Source organism: Styela clava, chromosome 13, assembly GCF_964204865.1.
Source record: "Styela clava chromosome 13, kaStyClav1.hap1.2, whole genome shotgun sequence".
NCBI classification, from domain to species: Eukaryota; Metazoa; Chordata; class Ascidiacea; order Stolidobranchia; family Styelidae; genus Styela; species Styela clava.
In genome coordinates this window covers 8,839,297-8,858,161 of record NC_135262.1, presented here as the reverse complement: position 1 = coordinate 8,858,161, position 18,865 = coordinate 8,839,297, and the positions used below count along the sequence as shown (strand labels likewise).

At 37.6% G+C, this 18,865-nt stretch overlaps 2 protein-coding genes across 3 annotated transcripts; both read right to left on the bottom strand.

Annotated features, from left to right (window-relative positions):
- Positions 1 to 42: 42 nt before the first annotated feature.
- LOC144431397 (hydroxylysine kinase-like) lies at positions 43 to 12,503 on the bottom strand. Of its 2 annotated transcripts, none has more exons than XM_078119493.1 (9): positions 12,432 to 12,503; positions 6,498 to 6,608; positions 6,182 to 6,321; positions 5,783 to 5,963; positions 3,788 to 5,602; positions 3,566 to 3,679; positions 2,671 to 2,873; positions 1,743 to 1,901; positions 43 to 710 (listed from the first exon to the last, which is right to left on the bottom strand). In XM_078119493.1, the coding sequence occupies exons 2-5, from the start codon at positions 6,595 to 6,597 to the stop codon at positions 5,052 to 5,054; spliced, it is 972 nt and encodes a 323-aa protein (XP_077975619.1). In that variant the 5' UTR covers positions 6,598 to 6,608; positions 12,432 to 12,503; the 3' UTR covers positions 43 to 710; positions 1,743 to 1,901; positions 2,671 to 2,873; positions 3,566 to 3,679; positions 3,788 to 5,051. The 2 variants fall into 2 exon arrangements, with proteins under 2 accessions (XP_077975619.1, XP_077975618.1); XM_078119492.1 differs by lacking the exon at positions 12,432 to 12,503 and adding an exon at positions 6,783 to 10,627.
- Positions 12,504 to 15,322: 2,819 nt separating this feature from the next.
- On the bottom strand, positions 15,323 to 17,795 carry LOC144431314 (hydroxylysine kinase-like). The gene is made up of 3 exons (XM_078119294.1): positions 17,412 to 17,795; positions 16,820 to 17,000; positions 15,323 to 16,519 (listed from the first exon to the last, which is right to left on the bottom strand). Exons 1-3 carry the CDS (start codon positions 17,559 to 17,561, stop codon positions 16,068 to 16,070), a joined length of 783 nt encoding a protein of 260 aa, XP_077975420.1. The 5' UTR covers positions 17,562 to 17,795; the 3' UTR covers positions 15,323 to 16,067.
- Positions 17,796 to 18,865: the final 1,070 nt, after the last annotated feature.

The following is an 18,865-nucleotide window of genomic DNA, read 5'->3' as shown; positions in this document are numbered from 1 at the left end:
GAAAGCTGAAAAACTAGAGTAAGATTAATATCTTAACAATAATATCAAATAAAACTTGTATTAATAAAATACATCACAAAAAGTTTAAGCGGTATTTATATTCAATACGATCAGAAAAACGCCAGTTTGCAGCGAAAAACAATGAACGAGCGATTTAAGCTTTATTTTTAAGAAACTTTATTACAAACATCCACCATTCGGCCAAACCAAATCTTTTGCATTTCATCCTTTCCGTGATCCTCTAACCCAGATAGCACAACTACGTCGGAACAACCATGGCCGAACGTTGTTCGAACCACCGGCCCAATAATGGCGAACAACCATGTTCCAGCGAAGATTTGGCCGCTGGGCCAACGTCGGTCCTTTCGCTGTAATGCAACCGTGGCAAATGGTCGGGCCAACGTAGGCGATACGTTGTAACACAATCGTGAAATATGGCCGGTCCAACGTTGGCGATACGTTGTAACACAATCGTGACATATGGACGTGCCTACGTAGGTGACACGTTGTAATACAATCGTGGCACATGGTCGGGCCAAGTTAGGCGATGTGTTGTACAGACAGGGTATGGATCTATACTACATAGAAATTTCCCACTAATCTAACATTATTTATATAATAAAAAACAAAAGATAACAAAATGTCTTTATTTTACAAATATGTATACATGTAATAAAATTAATCGGAGTTCGTTGCCAGATCATCCAGAGCTGAAAAATATTAAAATTCTGTGTTAAATTGCAGTATTAGCAAATTACAGCACCAGAGTTCAAAGCCTAGTCTGAATGACTGCATCCCAACAAATTTTCAGAGTAGGAATCTTAAGCCAAGTTTCTGCAGTCGCAAATGTGTGAGTGAAGCTTACATTGACAAGACAATAATAATTGAGAAATACAGAAATTCTTGATTCCGCAAGGGGGGGCGTAGACAATGTTTTGAGGGGAATATTTGTTGGAGGGAATAATGATGATTTGAGATTTTATCTGACTAAAATGTCTTCAAATATTCCTTGTTGAAATTCATCTATCTTATTAGAAACATCATGCACCATGATTAGTCTATTTGTTTAATTGATTTAAAATAAATTAATTTGTAACTTCATAATTTGCTGTTGTGCTAGGGGGGGATGATAATGTAAAAAGTACTGTACGGGAGCGATGATACAAATAAGTTCGAAAACCACTGTTCGCCATTATGCACCAAACTCTGGCAACATTGGATTGGCAATTTGGCACTTGACTCTAACCATAATCAGCTTGGCGATATCTCCTTAATAAATATTTTTCTATACTGTTCACTTTTGTATACAAAATCTACATTTAATTTCTTTACTGTTCACAGTTGTTTACAAAATCATTATTCAATTTGACAATCATAATGATAAAAATGAATGGTGTGGCAACTGGCAAGTACATTTTGTTTACTACCAAACTTATCTAAATTTTCTCGCCTGTTTTTATTTTATTATATCTCTGTTGTTGTTGTGTGTGAGTAACTTAATTTAATTCATGAACACGATAGGCATCTTTTTGGCAAAACATTATATTCTTTACGCTTCAATCTTAATTAGGGTTTTGTTTTCACTCCAGATTGTCAGATTCTATTTAATCAATTTTTGTTCATTTCCCTTATGAATTATCTTAAGCTGATTTGGAGTCAAAATAATCTTATACTTATAAAATAGAAGAGGGTAGAGCAGAGAAAGATGGTGGTACAATATGATAAACATATTACATACGTACCTTTAATAGCAGAAACTAAGGGCGTCCCACTCACTCCTCCTTATCCACCGCGTCCTGCACAGTTGAAAGAGCGGGAGAGTAAATTTGTTATAACTGAGCTCATGATTCTCCAATCCAGTCTTTCTCGGAGCAACCTCCAAGACTTGACAAATATCTTATCTGGAATGAGTAAATAAGCACAATTATAAGAATACATCTAATGAAAAGGTTTTCATCCGTTGCAAAAGCTCTATGTTAAATTATCGCGAGTATCTACTCTAAAATATACACATATGTGTTTTGTCCACATCCCATTCGTATAAAAGTGAACAATTTTAATATTGCAATCAGATCTTATTTAGACATTTAAATAATCTTCCTTGAACACGAAGCGAAAATATTGGGCATATTGTATTTCATACATAAATTCGAAGCGCTTCATGCAGTCAAAAACAAAACGACAAAAAATAAAAGGCACTGAATAAGATGAGACCCAGCAAGGGTATTTTCACCTATTTTACTTTCATGTTCTGTTTAGCTTTCCAATTAATTATGGAGTAATCTGCAATATTTTAACATTGTACTAAAACTAAACAAATATTCTGAATCTCAGAGATTTTTACATCGTGGTCTTCATACGATGGCATGTGTTACCGGTCAGCGAACTCTTAAATTAATTTTGCTTGCCCGCTGGCCGCTGGGGTAAAAAGGTTGGGAACCACTGAACTTAAGTACAAGTACAACCACGTTGCACTAATGCCCCGCAAACTTACAGTTGATTTTCATCAGAATGATTGAATAGAATAAATTGATTTTTAATGTTTTCTCGTTGTGGGGTCACAAGTATCTGTAGTCTGTGATTTTACAAAAATTGGGGTCGCGGAAAAAAAAGTTTGGGAACCACTGCCGTAAAGTGTATGTAATCAGCCTATAAAAGTATTCAACTTACGAGCGATTTTTTCATCCTTGAATGTTTTCTGGATCAAAATGTAATCAGACAATGAATTGACAATGAATTTCATCAATTCCTTTATGTCCGAGTCCACACTATAATCAGTGGAAAGTTGCAGATGCCGTAGCTTGTAGCATAAGAGTTTCTACCGCCTGTCCCAACAATTTTTCCATGGACTGGATTGGAGCATGGCTTGATCTCTGAAAATCAAGTTAGTGTTACACAATATATAGTACATGATTGTCTTTCAGATGATAAACGTGAACGAATGGCTTATACTAATTACCAGAATATAAATTTTTCATTAATATTAGTTACCGTATTTTCCGGCGAATAAGACGAGGCCTGTTTTTAAGCCTGAAAAAATGGGTTTTTGCATATAACCGGCCGATGAGTCGGGGTAGTAAAATCGCATCAACGTCAGGAATCTCAAATTACCATGCAATGCCTTTCGAGCGGTCGCCGCGTTTGCGCATTGGTTAAAATAGCCTATGACTTTTTTTTTTGTAACGTAATATTCAGTCCATATATGATAATGCGAATATGATAATCACAGCATTAAAATTTCAGATTCACAGCACGAGAATGTCGATTTAATTAAACTAACCTGATGAGGACGTGGGGGATGCTATCGCCGAAGGTATTTTATTGTCCGGGTTCAATAATAGGGCAACAAAAAAATGAAAATGATCATACTCGCCTAATAAGACGACCCCCCCTAAAATCAGGCTAAAAATTTGGGTCTAGAAAAGCGACTTATTCGCCGGAAAATACGGTATTAACCACATGATGTTGTACTAGGTAATTATTCAACCGATATATCTAGCTATTGTGCAATATTTTATGGCACAGGTATGCAAGGAGCTACTATCAAACTAAAAAACAAAAACACCTGTTTTGGGCATTGTCCGCATTGAAACATTGAGATGCTTGAAATGACACAGTGTATGATTGCGTTAAAGAGGGAATTGAAGCAGGTGAATTTTCCAGTCCATTGTCATAGGGCCTATTATAAAAATGGTATATGTCATTAAACTTACAATGGTAATATTGACACTTGACAGAATATCTAATCGGTAATAATTATTCAGAACCGGAAAAAAATGGATATTACACAAAATATGTCCAAATATTTGTAAAGGATGTGTCGTACAATACTTCATGCTTTTAGAGTCGCTGGGCATTGCACAGTTGCATGCACATTTGGCAGTCATTGTACAGAGATGGGCTTCCCCCCAATCGCCCGAATCTTTTTTGCTAGCGGTCTACTTTCCAATTCACTTTAAAATATAATAACACTTAATTAGGGTTGGTTGGGTAAGATTACATAGCATACATACTGAAAATAAATCATATTAATATATATGATTACCCAATATAATTCTATTGAATTTTAAAACAAAATAGATATTATTCAAGAATCAGTAATTTATTTCTCAACAAAGCTGAAAATATGAAATAGAGCAGGGTTGGACAAAGTTCTCGGACCTCGGACAAAAATTTAAAAAAAAATTTAAAGTGTTACAAAAACAAAAAGGGAAAACAATAATCCTTGAGCTCTTTTTTACCCAAAAACATCAAATTTTAGTTTCAGTTTGATTGTGGCAATTGTTAAAACATATTTTAGATTTCAGCCAATTGAGATCTGTATTTAGATTTGTTGAAATTCATCAGACAGAAGGTTCACAAATGTACAACTATTCAGATTACTGGATTAAGTCGTTCAACGGGTTGGATTTGGGCTGCGGAAATGTTTGCACTTATACAAATAGAGTAAATATAAAAAATCATATCCAGGGATGAAGGACCAATACCGGTATCGGTACTCGATAACGAATACTGGTAAATAAGAGATGGCAACCTCAGAAAGTTTAACAAAAAAATGTGCCAAAAGACCAAGTACGGTAATGTACTGTACGGTACCGGTACCTCATCTCGTTCTGTCGTTACCGGTACCTACGGTGTCCAGGATAAATATGTAACTTTTACCGGTATCTACCATAGGTACCGGTACTCGATAACGAATACTGGTAAATGAGAGATGGCAACCTGAAAAAGTTTAACAAAAAAATGCCAAAAGACCAAGCACGGTACCGTACCTCATCTCGTTCTGCCGTTACGGTACCGGTACCTACGGTGTCCAGGGATGAATATGTAACTTTTACCGGTATGGTACCCTATCACCCTTATGAACCGTGACCTGACAACGCACTTAAGGTACCGGTACCATGAGATTAACTTACACGGTTACAACTAGGCTATCTCTACTTTCGCCATTCTACTATGAAAGCATTAAAAGTTCAATGTCACTGTCCCATACACGGCAAAAACCTCGTAACAGGCTTCGATTACGAGTACCGCCAAAATGAATGGCGACCTCATGTGCTATATTCGAATCGCGCGCGCATTTCTTCGCATAATGGAGTGTTTCGTTGAAGGCCAATCATGGCCTTACCATGGTAAATGGTTGTAAAACCGCGTACAACGGTTGCCGGCGGATTATAACGTTGGCCCAACGTAGTTGTGCTATCTGGGAAGACGTTCAATACCGCTGGTACATTTTTTGCTTGTGTAAAAAGATATAACGAATTCCCTGGTTTCAGGAAACTTTCGTACGACGCAGAAATGTACGACACGACAAGTCTATTGGCGATTACGTAAAATAAAATTTCTTTTTCTTCTGCCGTCAAACTTTGTATAGACTGGTATCCTTGTATTGTTTGACGCGATGCTTCGACTGGATCAGCCTCAACAGAAACTGCACGAAGCATTGCATATGCGGTACTTACTCCAAGTTCTCCAACTATACAACAGTACCCACAATCTTCCATATCTATGAGGCCACAAATTTCCCAATGCTTTTTTCCTCCATCCTTTGAGCCTTCTTGCAAAATTATGTTAGTGTCGCTGATGTCACCGTGAATGAAACCTAAATCAGCAATGCCAAAATATATGAGCATAGTATGCTGTGGTGTGGTTGTTGTTTTTTTTTTCATATAGCCTATTCGACACAGCACGGACTTAATTTAAATGGGCAAAATCTATGCAAGAGCTATCAAAACTTAAATAATGCTTACTAAAAGAGTAATGATTGGAACCAAGTAACCACCTTTTCTTAATTCGGATAATCGCGGCAAAAAATGTTCCTTGAAGAGGTTCATGTAGCGTCTAAGTTGATTTTTCATCGAACTATCTTTGACGTAAGCGAGCTTTTTTTCATCGAACATTGCAGCTTTTTCTGTGTGGAATGGATTATGATGTGATGCCCTTTCTACGTCATAGTGAAAAGTCTGATAAACAAAAAATATCAACAGTAGAAGCAATATAACCATTAAAAAAAAACCAGTAATGCTTTGACCTTACTAAGCTGGAATCTAAGCTTTGCATTTTGCCTTGCGCACACAAGTACACTCGATAGCACCAGTATAATAAAACTGGCAAACTCATGTCGAAAATGTTCGCGTTACGTTTGCAGTTACTATACATTCGATGCTGATATAGCTACTACCTTCATAACTTGATGAAATCTTCCACATAACTGACCCATATGGAAAGCAATTTCAATCACTTCGTCTTTACTCATTTCAGCTTCGTTAATCGACACGCCATCAACGAAAGACAACAATTGCACAGAGTACCGTTTTCCATCTAAAAATATCAGATGACATCAACTGACGCAAATACTAACGACTGCAGGAGTTCAAATCTTGAATTCAAATTTTACATAATGTGGTAGTGGTTAATTTGTACATTTACCAAAGCAAATATTTTATTCAAATCATCAGCATACGGCTACAATTAATTAAAATAAGTAAACAACCAACCGAATGTATAATCTACAACAGTTTTGCCGTCAGTTGTTTCCATCGGAATAGATGCGTTTATTCCATGTAAATGCAGGTGCTTCGACATTGCATGTTGCATGTCAATGTTCCCTGCATAAATGTAATAAAATTATTACACATCAAGATATAACTATAAATCTAATAGACACGTAGAACAATATGCAAATAAATGGTAATTAATATTATGAAAGTTAACCTAAATTGGCATGAGACAGAATTTAGTATTGATCAGCAGAATATCACGTCAAATAAGTCAATTCTTACCAAAGTAAAACTCGTTTGAAACATCGCAAAATTTCAGCAGAAAACATTTTAACGCTGATTTACAATCAGATACCGGCCTGATCAGGTTATTTATGGTTACTTTGTAGTTGATATTTGCATAACTAGGCAATTTGCTCACAGATTTCGGTACTATACTGTAATAATTTCGAAGCAAATTCAAGACTTCATCAGTAGGTATATTGCTAACCATTATATTTGTTTTTTCGTAAATATATAGCTTAAAAATAAATAAAAATAATTTGGGTAAAATTTAAAAATATATCCATGCATACGAATTTACTACTGCGCCTGTTTAAGACGGCAACTTTGAACATTTACAAATGTATTCAGAGGTTAGTTGTACACCACTTCGCCTAGTTCCAATGTTCTGAGTAAAAGAAAGTTTTTTTTGTTATCTTTTTTATGCAGGTTTTCCTCCATCGAATATAAATCGCGAAATACATGTTGAAATCTCATATCAAGCAATATTTTCTCAGAAATGACTTTTTTCAGAATGACATGGAATTTTAAGCGTGCGGGTAAAAAAACTGCAAAAATGAAAAACGCTAGACATATTATAAGTATCAATGCAGCATTACCGAATCTTAGATTGAACCAAATTCGACAAGCGATTGTTTGCACTATTTTCCTGGATGAGCTCTGTTTCGTAAGTTATTCTGTAATCGAAACCATTTGTACGTCCTAACAGACCAATGCTATCTATTTCATTCCTTTCGTTATCTTCCGGAAGACTCCAAAACGACCGGTACATTTTTGCTTGCGGAAACAGTTATGTCGAATTTACAGTTCTGCTAAAAACATTTGTAACACGCAAACACATAGGACTCGGACATGCCTGCTTTCGACAGTGTAGTCCAAGGGTGTGGTGTACTACCTTTTTTCTAAAGGCGGACGTTATTACGTTTTGGTATAAGAACTATGGGTGCCTACGGTTGTGAGATCGAGGCCTGGACAAGATGGTGATGTCACAATGAGTAATTAATATTGGCAAGTATGACAGCGACATCAAGTTATCGAATTTATGGGTAATTAACATCTAATGGCGTGGTTAGTATTCTTGCCTTGCGATCGCACCCCGACTCTTGTACAAGAAAAGTTCATGTCACCAAACATTTATGAAACATCTACTTTATGGCCACTCAATGACTAACATACTAATTCTATTCAACTATTATGCTCAACTACTACGGCACGGCGAGATTGCATTTTCCACTATACTCAGCCTCGCCTGCGCCAATCTCAATCATATTTTTGTAGCACAGCACACACACACTCCTTGTTTGTTGAACACGTGCATACACGGCAAGCACACATTCTAAAGTCAACAATACCAATGCACTTCAACTTAGCGGACGAAAGGCAGAAATGAAAATTCGAAGATTGAAGACAGGTTTCATGGCTTTAAATATTCGCGTCAAATGGGATCATTTTAAAAATCAAAACTAGTTTACTACATATATATAATATACATTGGCTTCCCTCGGGGTCTCATCGAGGATTTTGAAAAATCAGTAGATTTCACTACAAGAAAATATCGGTACTCGAAATGATACTTAGTTTCAAAGTCAACAAAGCAAACGCTGGACATATTATAAGCATCAATGCAGCATTACCGAATCTTGGATTGAACCAAATACGACAAGCGATTGTTTGCACTATTTTTTGGATGAGCTCCGTTTTGTAAGTTATTCTGGGATCGAAACCATTTGTACTTCCTAACAGACCAATGCTATCTATTTCATTCATTTCGTTATCTTCCGGAAGACTCCAAATCGACGGGTACATTTTCGTTTGCGAAAACAGATATGCCGAATTTACAGTTCTGCTAAAACATTCGTAACGCGCAGACACGTAGGACGCCAAGCATGCGTTCAACAGTGTAGTTTAGGGGCGTGCTGCACAACCTTTTTCCTGTAGGGCGTAGGCGGAGATATTACATTTTTGGGTACCTCCGTATAGTATGCGTACCAGGTTAGGGTTAGGCCATCATTTTATTCCGATTTTTTCCGATTTTAGTTCCATTACGAATTCGGGAACTGTTTGTGTTAGCCAAGTGAATATACCCCCATAGGTTTCAGTCCCTATGCACAACCTGATGTAAAGTAGGCGAACAAAATTAGTTACCTCCATATTGGTAGTTACACATACTTCTGGAGCGCTCATTTTTGTGCAGTAACTTCGGGTACGGCGTCAGTGAGATCGAGGCCTACCCAAGATGGGGATGTCACAAAGAGCAATTATGTCAGCGACATCAAGTTATCGAAATTCTCGGTAAATAACTATGAATAATGGAGTCGTAAGCAATGTTCCCTCTAATTTTTGTAGTATGTGTGCGCAGAAATTTTGGTGTGTGCGCAGAAATTTTGGTGTGTGCGCACTTTTTTGGAAATGACTAATATTTGTGCAAAAACCAATCAAGAAATTTTGGCGTTCTAACCGGGTAATAAGTGGGCTTATTAGGGAAATTTTGGTTATTCAATAGGTTTTTCTATAGATGGTAAATGCTCTAGTGAAGGCTATATGTTATCAGTAGATAACAATGAACATACATGGAAAATAATAAATGAAATCGATTGTAACAGATGGTTTTATTTGAATTCAAAATAAAGGGTGAAAAAAAGAACAAAAGAACATTTTTACATTACATCGAAATACGTCTGTGCGAAGTAAATCTATGCGTGTGCGCAGCCTCTGAAAGCTGTGTGCGCGCGCACACGCGCACACCTTAGAGCAAGGGTCACCAAACTACGGTCCCGCGGGCAGGATCCGGCCCGCGACGTCATTTTATCCGGTCCGCAATAACACACAGAAATGGCTAAATTTTTTTCCAAGAGAGATTTTCACGAGCATCGTCGTCCTTGTTTATTTGGTAAAATTGGCCAATCGGCAAGATGCAAAAAAGTGACGTAATAATAGGCCTTTCCGCATCCGCTCAGACACTTTTGTCACCCTGACAAATTTTCAGTCGTGGTCGTAAACAAAACTTCGTTTTTGCGACTTTGAATGCTACCAGTACGTTTTCTGTTTGTTTTTTGTGCTAAAATAAACGTCGAATGTGCATTTTGTGCTGACAGTACTGTAATCCCTCGCGTACTGCTCCAATTTCAAAAGCCACACTAACTTTTGTACTGCTTTAATGCGGATATTCATGTAGGTATGATACGAAAAAATTGAAGTTCATCCGATTTAAATAAAAACTGCTCCAGTGGAAAGATCTGAGTAAAAATAGAAAACAATACCAAGTTTATAATAAACGGTCAAGAAATAACGGAGATATCGGAATTTTAGTACCGCCCGACTGGCCAATTTTTTCCATAATGATTGTATTACTTTTTTGATAAGAACTGAACTAAATATGGAAAAATAACACATATCAATCACTAATCTTTCGATGTGCGTCACATCTATGGTTTATTGAGACTATTTCAGGATTTTAATCTGGCAACGGTCATTGACACCGCCGAAAGATCGTCGCAAATAAACGCTGGAGTTTATGCATGATAGTTTGACAGTGGTTCATTGTGGGTAATATTTAACGATGTTCTGATTGTACAAACTTCATAAAAATTGTATCAAGTTAGGAAAGAAATACACACGTCCACATAAATTTTATTGGTGTCCATAGACAATATCATTAATTTGCACTACGTATAACTGGAGCGTAATTTTTAAAAGCGTCGAATGTTGGGGAATTTATGCGCTAATGAAAAAAATCAAATACCAGATAATAGTTGTTTACTTTCTCTAAATTATGTCAAAATATCATAGAATTCCAAGCTACAGCAGGCAGTCGTTTTTATGAGCGGTATTTCAACACGGCGTAACGGTACTTAGCAGACCGTAGTAGTACATATTTACGAGCAGACGTGATGCGTACAATTTTTGCCGCGGATTTTGTAACATTTCTAATTCATGACAGCAACGTTTTGATAACAGCTAAACTCAGGATAGTTGTCTAGATCAGTGGTTCCCAACCGCCGGTCCGCGGACCGGTGCCGGTCCGCGAAGCTTTTTTGCCGGTCCGCAAGAAATTTTGTTGTCTTGTTGTTTTTATGCCGTTTCAATCGCTTTACCGTAGACAAAGTTGCGTTGGCTCATTACGCAGTTCTCTTCTGCCGTCATATTACGACGTCTTTCGCGACATGTTGGCGCCGTATTACGCGACATCTTGGCGCCGATCACTCACACTTTTCGCTTTTCCAGCTCCGATTCATCGCGAATGCGCTCCATCAAATCTTGCAAAATTAAGAAGCCTAAAAATCGGCACGCGTGCCTTTTCTGTTCTGCGTGCTTTTCCTGATTAATATGACCATTCATATGAAACGTAATGGATATCTCCTTGTTTAAACTAGAAAACAGTCAAGAACAGTATAATAATCCAGTAAGATATGAACTTCATGCGACCCCACAGGTGGTCACGCGATACACGCAAAAAAGCATGAGCCGCAGAGATCTTTTCCAGACACAGTAGGATTTTGAGCTTGTCGCCAAGTTATCGACGACTTTGTCATTGTAATGCAAATTCATTCCGTTTGAGGCGTCGATTAACTGCAGAGGGATTAATATTATGAACCCAATGAAAAAGAAAAGGCTTGATTAAAATTGTGATTCTTCTTTACACGTCAGATTGAAAAAGAATTACTTATCACAATTTTAGATATCTCTTGATAACGAATACCCATCGCCAAGTAATCGAGCAATCAAACTGTGGTCCGTCTTTTCAAGCCAGTTACTGCGTTATGCGAAAAAACATTCTCATCACTCGATTCAATTAAAACCTCACTTTGATTAAAACGAGGCAAGGGAATCGGCTGCACGCGGCTGCAGAGCTACGTGTTGCAAAAACTTCTTTGCCTCGTTCGCAATCTTGTATTTGAAACGAAACAGCAGCAAAATTTTCACAGAAGTTAATTGTGCATTATTTTAATGTGAGAATTTAATGCGTGCCTTTCTCACGCATAATGGGTGCCCAGCACTGCATTTCATTACGCAAATATATGGTATTATTTTATGTTTCACTCATTTGTAATTTTTGGTCGGCACATTATTTGATAGTTATTCTTCGTGTGAAATGTTTTAAAGTGTGCTTTTTTGTCTAGAAGCATATTGAGTGCCCGACATTGCATTATAAGACGCAAATATATGTTATTCTTTTCTGTTACGGCCATTTCAATTTTTGCCGGTCCGCGAGTACATTTAATCTAATTTTACCGGTCCGCCAGGGTAGAAAGGTTGGTAACCGCTGGTCTAGATATAGAAATCTTGTTAATTTTTTTTCCTAGGATGTTCTCGATCTATATTCTGCGATATTCCCAACATTTGTGAATTTATTGTATTGCATTGACAAAAATATTCATCCGGCTCGATTCAACACAATTTGAGTCATACCCGGCCCGCGGTCAAAAAAGTTTGGTGACCCCTGCCTTACAGGGAACACTGGTCGTTAAGTATTCTTGCCTTGTGATCGCAACCCGATTCTCGTACAAGAAAAGTTCATGTCACCGAACATATATGAAACATCTACCGTATGCTTACTCAATGACTAACATACTAATGCTATTTAACTATTACGATCAACTACTAGGGTACGGCGAGATTGCATTTTCCACTGTACCCTGCTTTGCGTACTTGCGTGTTCCAATCTGAATCAGATTTCTGTAGCACAGAACCCGCGCACTCCTTGTTTGTTGAACACGTACTGCATGCTACGGCAAGCACACATCCTAAAGTCAACGATACCAATGCACTTCAACTCAACGGACGAACAGCAGAAATGAAAATTCGAAGATTGGAGAAAGGTTTCATTGCTTCGAATACTCGTGTCAAATGGGATCATTTCAAAAATCAAAATTTAGTCTACTGCATATATATATATATACGATGGCGTCCCTCGGGATACTGAACATTAAACGACTGATACTCTTTTTTTCTCAGTACCCATTACTGTTAAAAAGCGTCAGTCGTTCAACGTTCAAATAGCATTCCACCGTAACTTCAATACTGTTGATATTCTATTTCGCTAAGGTATTAGTTTGGGTTACAACGAGAGACTAACTCTATTTAGTCTTGTTCTACTATGCTGACGGATTCGTAGGCGTATAATAATGAAAGGATATTGTAGCCAGGGCTGAATAAACCATTAAGCAAGATGAGGCACCACAGAAATTTTCATAGCAGGTTTTTCAATAGCGCCTCAGTGTTTAACGAAATGATTGGTCAGGCAACTCAGACCTCAATGCTGGGCTGGTTTAAATGAATTTTGCTTATTTTTCTTCCTCAAGTATCATCTTAAACCTTTCTATAAATTTCTGTATGAGAACTATTTTCATGTAAATTAATCATAATTTGAACTTCAATCAGTAATATATACTGAAACTTACTTATTCAATTCCAGATAACACGAAACACTAGTTACATTCCTAATATTATTATTTTTATACACAGGCCACCAAAGTCTTACGTACTTAGGGTCTCTGAGGGCCATGATCCAGCGATGATTACAGAGTTACATCAAACATAAACCTGGTAGATCAACGGAACAATAGAACCAAAATTTGATAATAAATATCATATTTGTTAACATGTACTAGCAATTTACCATCCAGTAAAACGGCTGCACAACACCACTAGCAAATAAGTCAAATTTTACCCAAGTCAAACTCGTGTGAAACATCGCAAAATTTCAGCGAAAAACTTTTGGTTTCGGATTTGCAGTTAGTTATATTGCTCGCATTTGGTATGTTGCTCGCCATTATATCTTTTTATTTTCATACATATTTATAACACCCAATTATAAATTAGGTAAAACTTTAAAATAAATCAGTGCTTATGCATTAACTACTGTAGTCTGTAAGCTCGACATATGACAATTCCAAACTATGAAGTATACAAATATCTGAAGGTACGAGGAGTTGGGCACCACTTTGCCCTGTATAAATGTGATACACTTAGAGGGTAAGTTAACAACGCTCTCCATATGATAAGTACCAAAGCAGTCTGCAACATCGGAGCTTAGATTCGTAAACAAACGTCCGATTACCGCCCCTTTCTATTGGAGGAGCTTTGTTCCGCTTACTATATTCTTTTCCCGTAGCCATTTGTTCTCCCTACCGAACTAAATCTTTTCTACTTCATCCCTTCCATTCTTTTCCAGCCAAATATATTTGGACTCGAGATAAAGATAAGTCGAGTGTTCTGATCCTGTAAAACAGTCGTACTACGCAGTCACATAAGACAGACAAACTTACTTATGAAAGCTAAAACTGACAATACATTTCAATTTCTTGCGTCACCTCCATCCTCGCATCATGCGTAGACTTCCCTTTTCTTGCGACGTTGTGTATTGATTAGAGATGATTAAACCGAGTAGCCTACGCTGCCGCTATCAGCATAGAAAGAACAAGAGGCGGAATATTCCACTTGTCCAACTATGAAAGTGTATATAGAAACGTGTTTTGAGAGGTCAATTTAATGCGATAGATGCGTCTCAGTCTTTGAGAAGCTTTTGAAACTCGCTTTCTGCTGTGCAGTGATCCTCACTCCCTAACCACAATCACAAAGAATTCCAACTACGCCAGTAGGCAATTGATATGTAGCCAACTTGTTTTCGGCAATTTCACAGTATTTTTATGCATGAGGTAGCCTACTGTTATCCCCTTTCTGCCTCATTTGTAATACGAAACAGGACGTTCCTATATATCAAATTCTGTATCTGATTTATTGCATCCTACGTGAGGAGGCCAGGCTGCAACTGGCGACTGACTAAATTTAAAATAAATGTGCATAAACTGTCTATGTCTATGGCAATATTCCAACTCGTAATTTCAACTGAGCTTGCTCAACTTCAGAGTCCGTCCTCCCGTTCACAGCGCGCGGCGCGGGGTTGGCTCAACGAGCTAAGCGTTAGGAATACACTCGCCACTGCACCTATAATTACTCTGCGTGGGTTCGCAGGTTCGAATCCCATGCAAAGATGACTATGTGCGAGAGGATTGCTGGACTCCTCGCCGTCGTTGGGTTGTTCACGTAACCGCTGGTCGGTTACGGCTTCCTCTACCACCAAGTTCATGCTTCCGAAAACAAACAATATAACTAATCCCATACCCGACTTGGAATGGTAACCGGACGAGAGACCGTGGTTCGCCATATGGATAAGCCGTCTTATCGGCTTTCCTTTCCCCCGGGATAAATATGTAAATCCTATTCTATCCTATCCTACTTTGATTAGGAGTTTTGTAGCTCTCATATAGTATAAGAGGTGACAGGACAATTAGCGTCATTTCTAACTTAATTGAAAGACTGCCTTTCGAAATAATGGACGGTTGGCAACATTAGATACTGCATACTATAATTTCAGTACTAGGTCAACAAAAGCATCCCGGCCCGCACTTTATTTGTCAGCATAAATGTTCAAAAAATGCGAAAACCGCTGCCAGCGGCAGGCCAACGCGAAGTTCGTGGAGACGAAAACATGTGGCTCTCCTTATTATCACAAAAGAAGTAAGGCGAGCAGTGTAAAGTATAATTTATTGGTGAAAAACTTTTGATGCCATCACGTAGATTCTTTTTGGAAGAACCTTAAAGGACATGGAGCCACTGCCAGTCTGTAAATTCTATTGCATGAAACTTCTATTGCATGAAACTGATAAATAACTTTTAATATAACCTGCTCTGAATTTGTTGTTGTGGCCAAAAAATAAAGTTTTGGTTAGAAAAAGTTTGTCTAAGCTGCTGGTGTCTGGTGTTAATTAATATTTCATGAGGACATAGGAATATATAGGCATACATCACATATATATATTTATACTTTAGTCGAACGTTTTATAGAATAACTGCAAAAAAAATCTTATCAACAATAACCAAAGAAATTTTTCAATACCATGAAATAATCTATACAACACTTAAAACGCTGAAAGCACTTTTCAAAAGATTTTAAAAGAGCAGCATAGTTGGCAGTATTTGAAAAAATTAAAACGCAAAATATGAAAAAACAGGCAGGACTTTGTCGATTAAAAGAAGATTAATTTGAAAAAAAAAATAGATGCAATTTCTGTTGTTAAGATATGAGAAAATGTTTTCTAATGCACAAAATTTTAATTGTCACAGTAACAGTGGGACCATCATGACACAGTTTATGTACTCAATACAATACAATCACGGTTACGAAAACGTCAGTTTGCAGCGAATTAGAATGAGATTCATTCATGTTGGAGTTTATGTTGAAGAAACTTTATTCGGTATGGGATTTAATCTCCGTGGTGATAGCTACGCGCCACCAAACCAAATCTCGTCAATTTCATCTCTCCCGTAATCCTTTAGCGCTTTCAATACCGTTGGTATATTTTTGGCATGTACAAAAAGATATACCGAATTTTCTGGTTCCAGGAAACATTCAAACGACGCAGATACATACGACACGGCCATTCTACTGGTGACAACGTAAAACAAAACTTCTTTTTCTTCGGCCGACAAACTCTGTATTGTTTGGTACCCTTGTATTGTTTGCCGCGATGCTTCGACTGGATCAGCCTCAACAGATGCTGCTCTGAGCATTACATAAGCGGTGCATATTCCGAGTTCTCCAACTATGTAAGAGTACCCGCAATCTTCCAGATCTATGAGGCCGCAAATTCTCCAGTGTTTTCCTGCTTGGCCACTATCTTTTGGACCTTCTTGCAAAATTATGTTAGTGTCGCTGATGTCACCGTGAATGAAACCTAAAGTAGCAATACTAATATAAATGAGCATAGTATGCGATGGTGCAGTGTTGCATTTTGGTATTTCTGTACCAAAGTACGGAGTGCCTATACGTACGAAGTAACTTAATATCTCGGACGTAAAACTCAATTACCGGTGAACACGGGACTCGATGGAGAGCCGGGGAAACGGAACGCCGGTAAAGGATGCCACTTGTCACTATTATAGAATTGTTCTCAACAACAACAACCAGGTAGATCAACCAGCCATTGAACCGACTCAATTACTAAAAAGAGTAAATATCAGAACAAAATACCCACCTTTCCTTAATTCCGATAGTCGTGGCAAAAATTGTTCCTTGAAGACGTTGATGTAGTTTCTAAGTTGATTTCTCATAGAACTGTCTTTGACGTAAGCAAGCTTTTTTTCGAATATTGAAGTATTTTCTGCCTGGAATGGATTATGATGTGCCGATGCCCTCTCTACGTCATAGTCAAAGGTCTGGTAAATAAAATATCAACGGTAGAGATAACAAAGGTTTTGAGCAAGAATAGGGAATACGTAGATCTGAGAAGTTATGATTTGTGCAACTTTTAATACAGCAGGGCCTGATACAAATAACTGGGTAGAACCGCAGGCCGCACTTTTACTTAACATGCGTTGTTCCCTTCGCACAAGCTAGCTGTTAGGGCATTGTGGGGTATTGGAATTACTAGAACATACCAGATTATACTGAATAAAAAACTAGTTTCACGGGCCGCACACCATTCAAAATTGGCAATTCTCCGTGAGCCGCAAATTGCACAACCTTTTCTTAGCCCATTCCAGAATATAATAAAACTCATAGGGATGTATTGTACGGATCGAGTTACCTATGTTCCTACTTACATATTCCTCGATATATAATACTACCTTCATTACTTGATGAAATCTTCCACATAACTGCCCCATATGGAAAGCAATTTCAATCACTTCGTCTTTACTCATTTCAGCTTCGTTAATGAACTCGGGGTCAAACCCTCTCCCTTTTGATATTTTTGGAAGACTGAAAAAGTTGCTCATAACATGCGCGATTGCATTTTGTCAAAATCGCCGATTGTTTCCGTCAGCGTGGCGTATTTTTTAGACCGTTAACATCTTTATGTGGATGTTTATTCTCACTTAATCACAAGTTTTTCTTGCTTGTATTGTTCCCCGAGGACGACGATAATTACTTTTTTGTTCTCGTGTGGAATTGTGAGTTCAGTATGGAAAACGAGTTAGTATATTATAATCATCGGCGACGAGATGCTAAAAATAGGTAATAAAGAGGTGAATGGCAACCAAAATTTCTTGATTGTAAAGCGGTATTATAAATATTAAAACCGAAACGGAAGATAATATGATAAGTTTTGTTTTAACGGACTCGCGACAGATTAAAAACGCATTTTCAGATATTTTAAATTACAAACTTTGATGTTATGTTTGGTTATCTATGAAGTTATATCATGCGAGTTACCTAAATCGATTCAATTGTTCGCTCGATGTACCTTTTCATCCATTCTGAAACTACCGATAAAGCCAAATGCGAATTTTTTCAGTCGCGATGCGATGCAATATAAGTTTATTAAACAATTTGTTATTGCGAACAAAATACATTTGTTGTTTCTCCTTTGATGTCCGCGGATTGGCGTGGTAATTCTGGTTTGTAATGATTATATATTGTTGTAAGTCAACGCATCCGCAGGTTACATTGAACACAATGAAGCCAGTAAACAAGGCATTTGAACATGCAGGCATCGGTCAAGGATTGCGCAATTGTAAATTGTACTCATTGATCTTTAAACACCGTTGAGATAACAACTCAAATTTGATGAATCTCCAGATCGCAAAAATATGATTCCAATCTATTTATAGTTGGCAGTTTGGCACTCATTTATGTTATTTTAGAATAGTAATAGTATTCCTCATTTCATTAATCGTAATCTCGACTCAAAGACAAGTAACGATAAACACAATTAAATTATTATGACAAGACAGTTTAAATGCTCGCATCGGCCATGGATGGAAACTCGTTATCAACTGACAAAGTTTTTTTTTAACGAGTGACCTAATCGCGAATAATAGTGCCTGGTAATTTCCAATTCCAATTTTGTACTCTCCCCTCTTCCTTTTAAAAATCATGACCTCGCTTCTGGTTATAGATCATGTCATACTTAAATCACCGCCTCGTTGCCATATTACGACGCTGCTGGTGTCAAATTTTATTAATGGTGTATTCCCTTCTTTGAACAGTTACAGAATAGTCGAATCCGTATTTTGACAAGTAATAGAGTAGCTCGCGGAGCCCCTAGCTTTGTCTCACGGAGCCCTGGGGCTCCGTATGG

Bases quoted from the DNA above. Each gene is read 5' to 3' on its own strand.
- LOC144431397 (XM_078119492.1), bottom strand. From the start codon at position 6,993: ATGGTTAGCAATATACCTACTGATGAAGTCTTGAATTTGCTTCGAAAT. The intron at 5,964-6,181 runs GTAGTAGCTATA...TTTGTTTATCAG, and splicing joins GATTTCATCAAGTTATGAAG to ACTTTTCACTATGACGTAGA. The intron at 5,603-5,782 runs GTGGTTACTTGG...TTGCTGATTTAG, and splicing joins ATTATCCGAATTAAGAAAAG to GTTTCATTCACGGTGACATC.
- LOC144431314 (XM_078119294.1), bottom strand. From the start codon at position 17,561: ATGAGCAACTTTTTCAGTCTTCCAAAAATATCAAAAGGGAGAGGGTTT. The intron at 17,001-17,411 runs GTAGTATTATAT...TTTATTTACCAG, and splicing joins GATTTCATCAAGTAATGAAG to ACCTTTGACTATGACGTAGA. The intron at 16,520-16,819 runs GTGGGTATTTTG...TTGCTACTTTAG, and splicing joins ACTATCGGAATTAAGGAAAG to GTTTCATTCACGGTGACATC.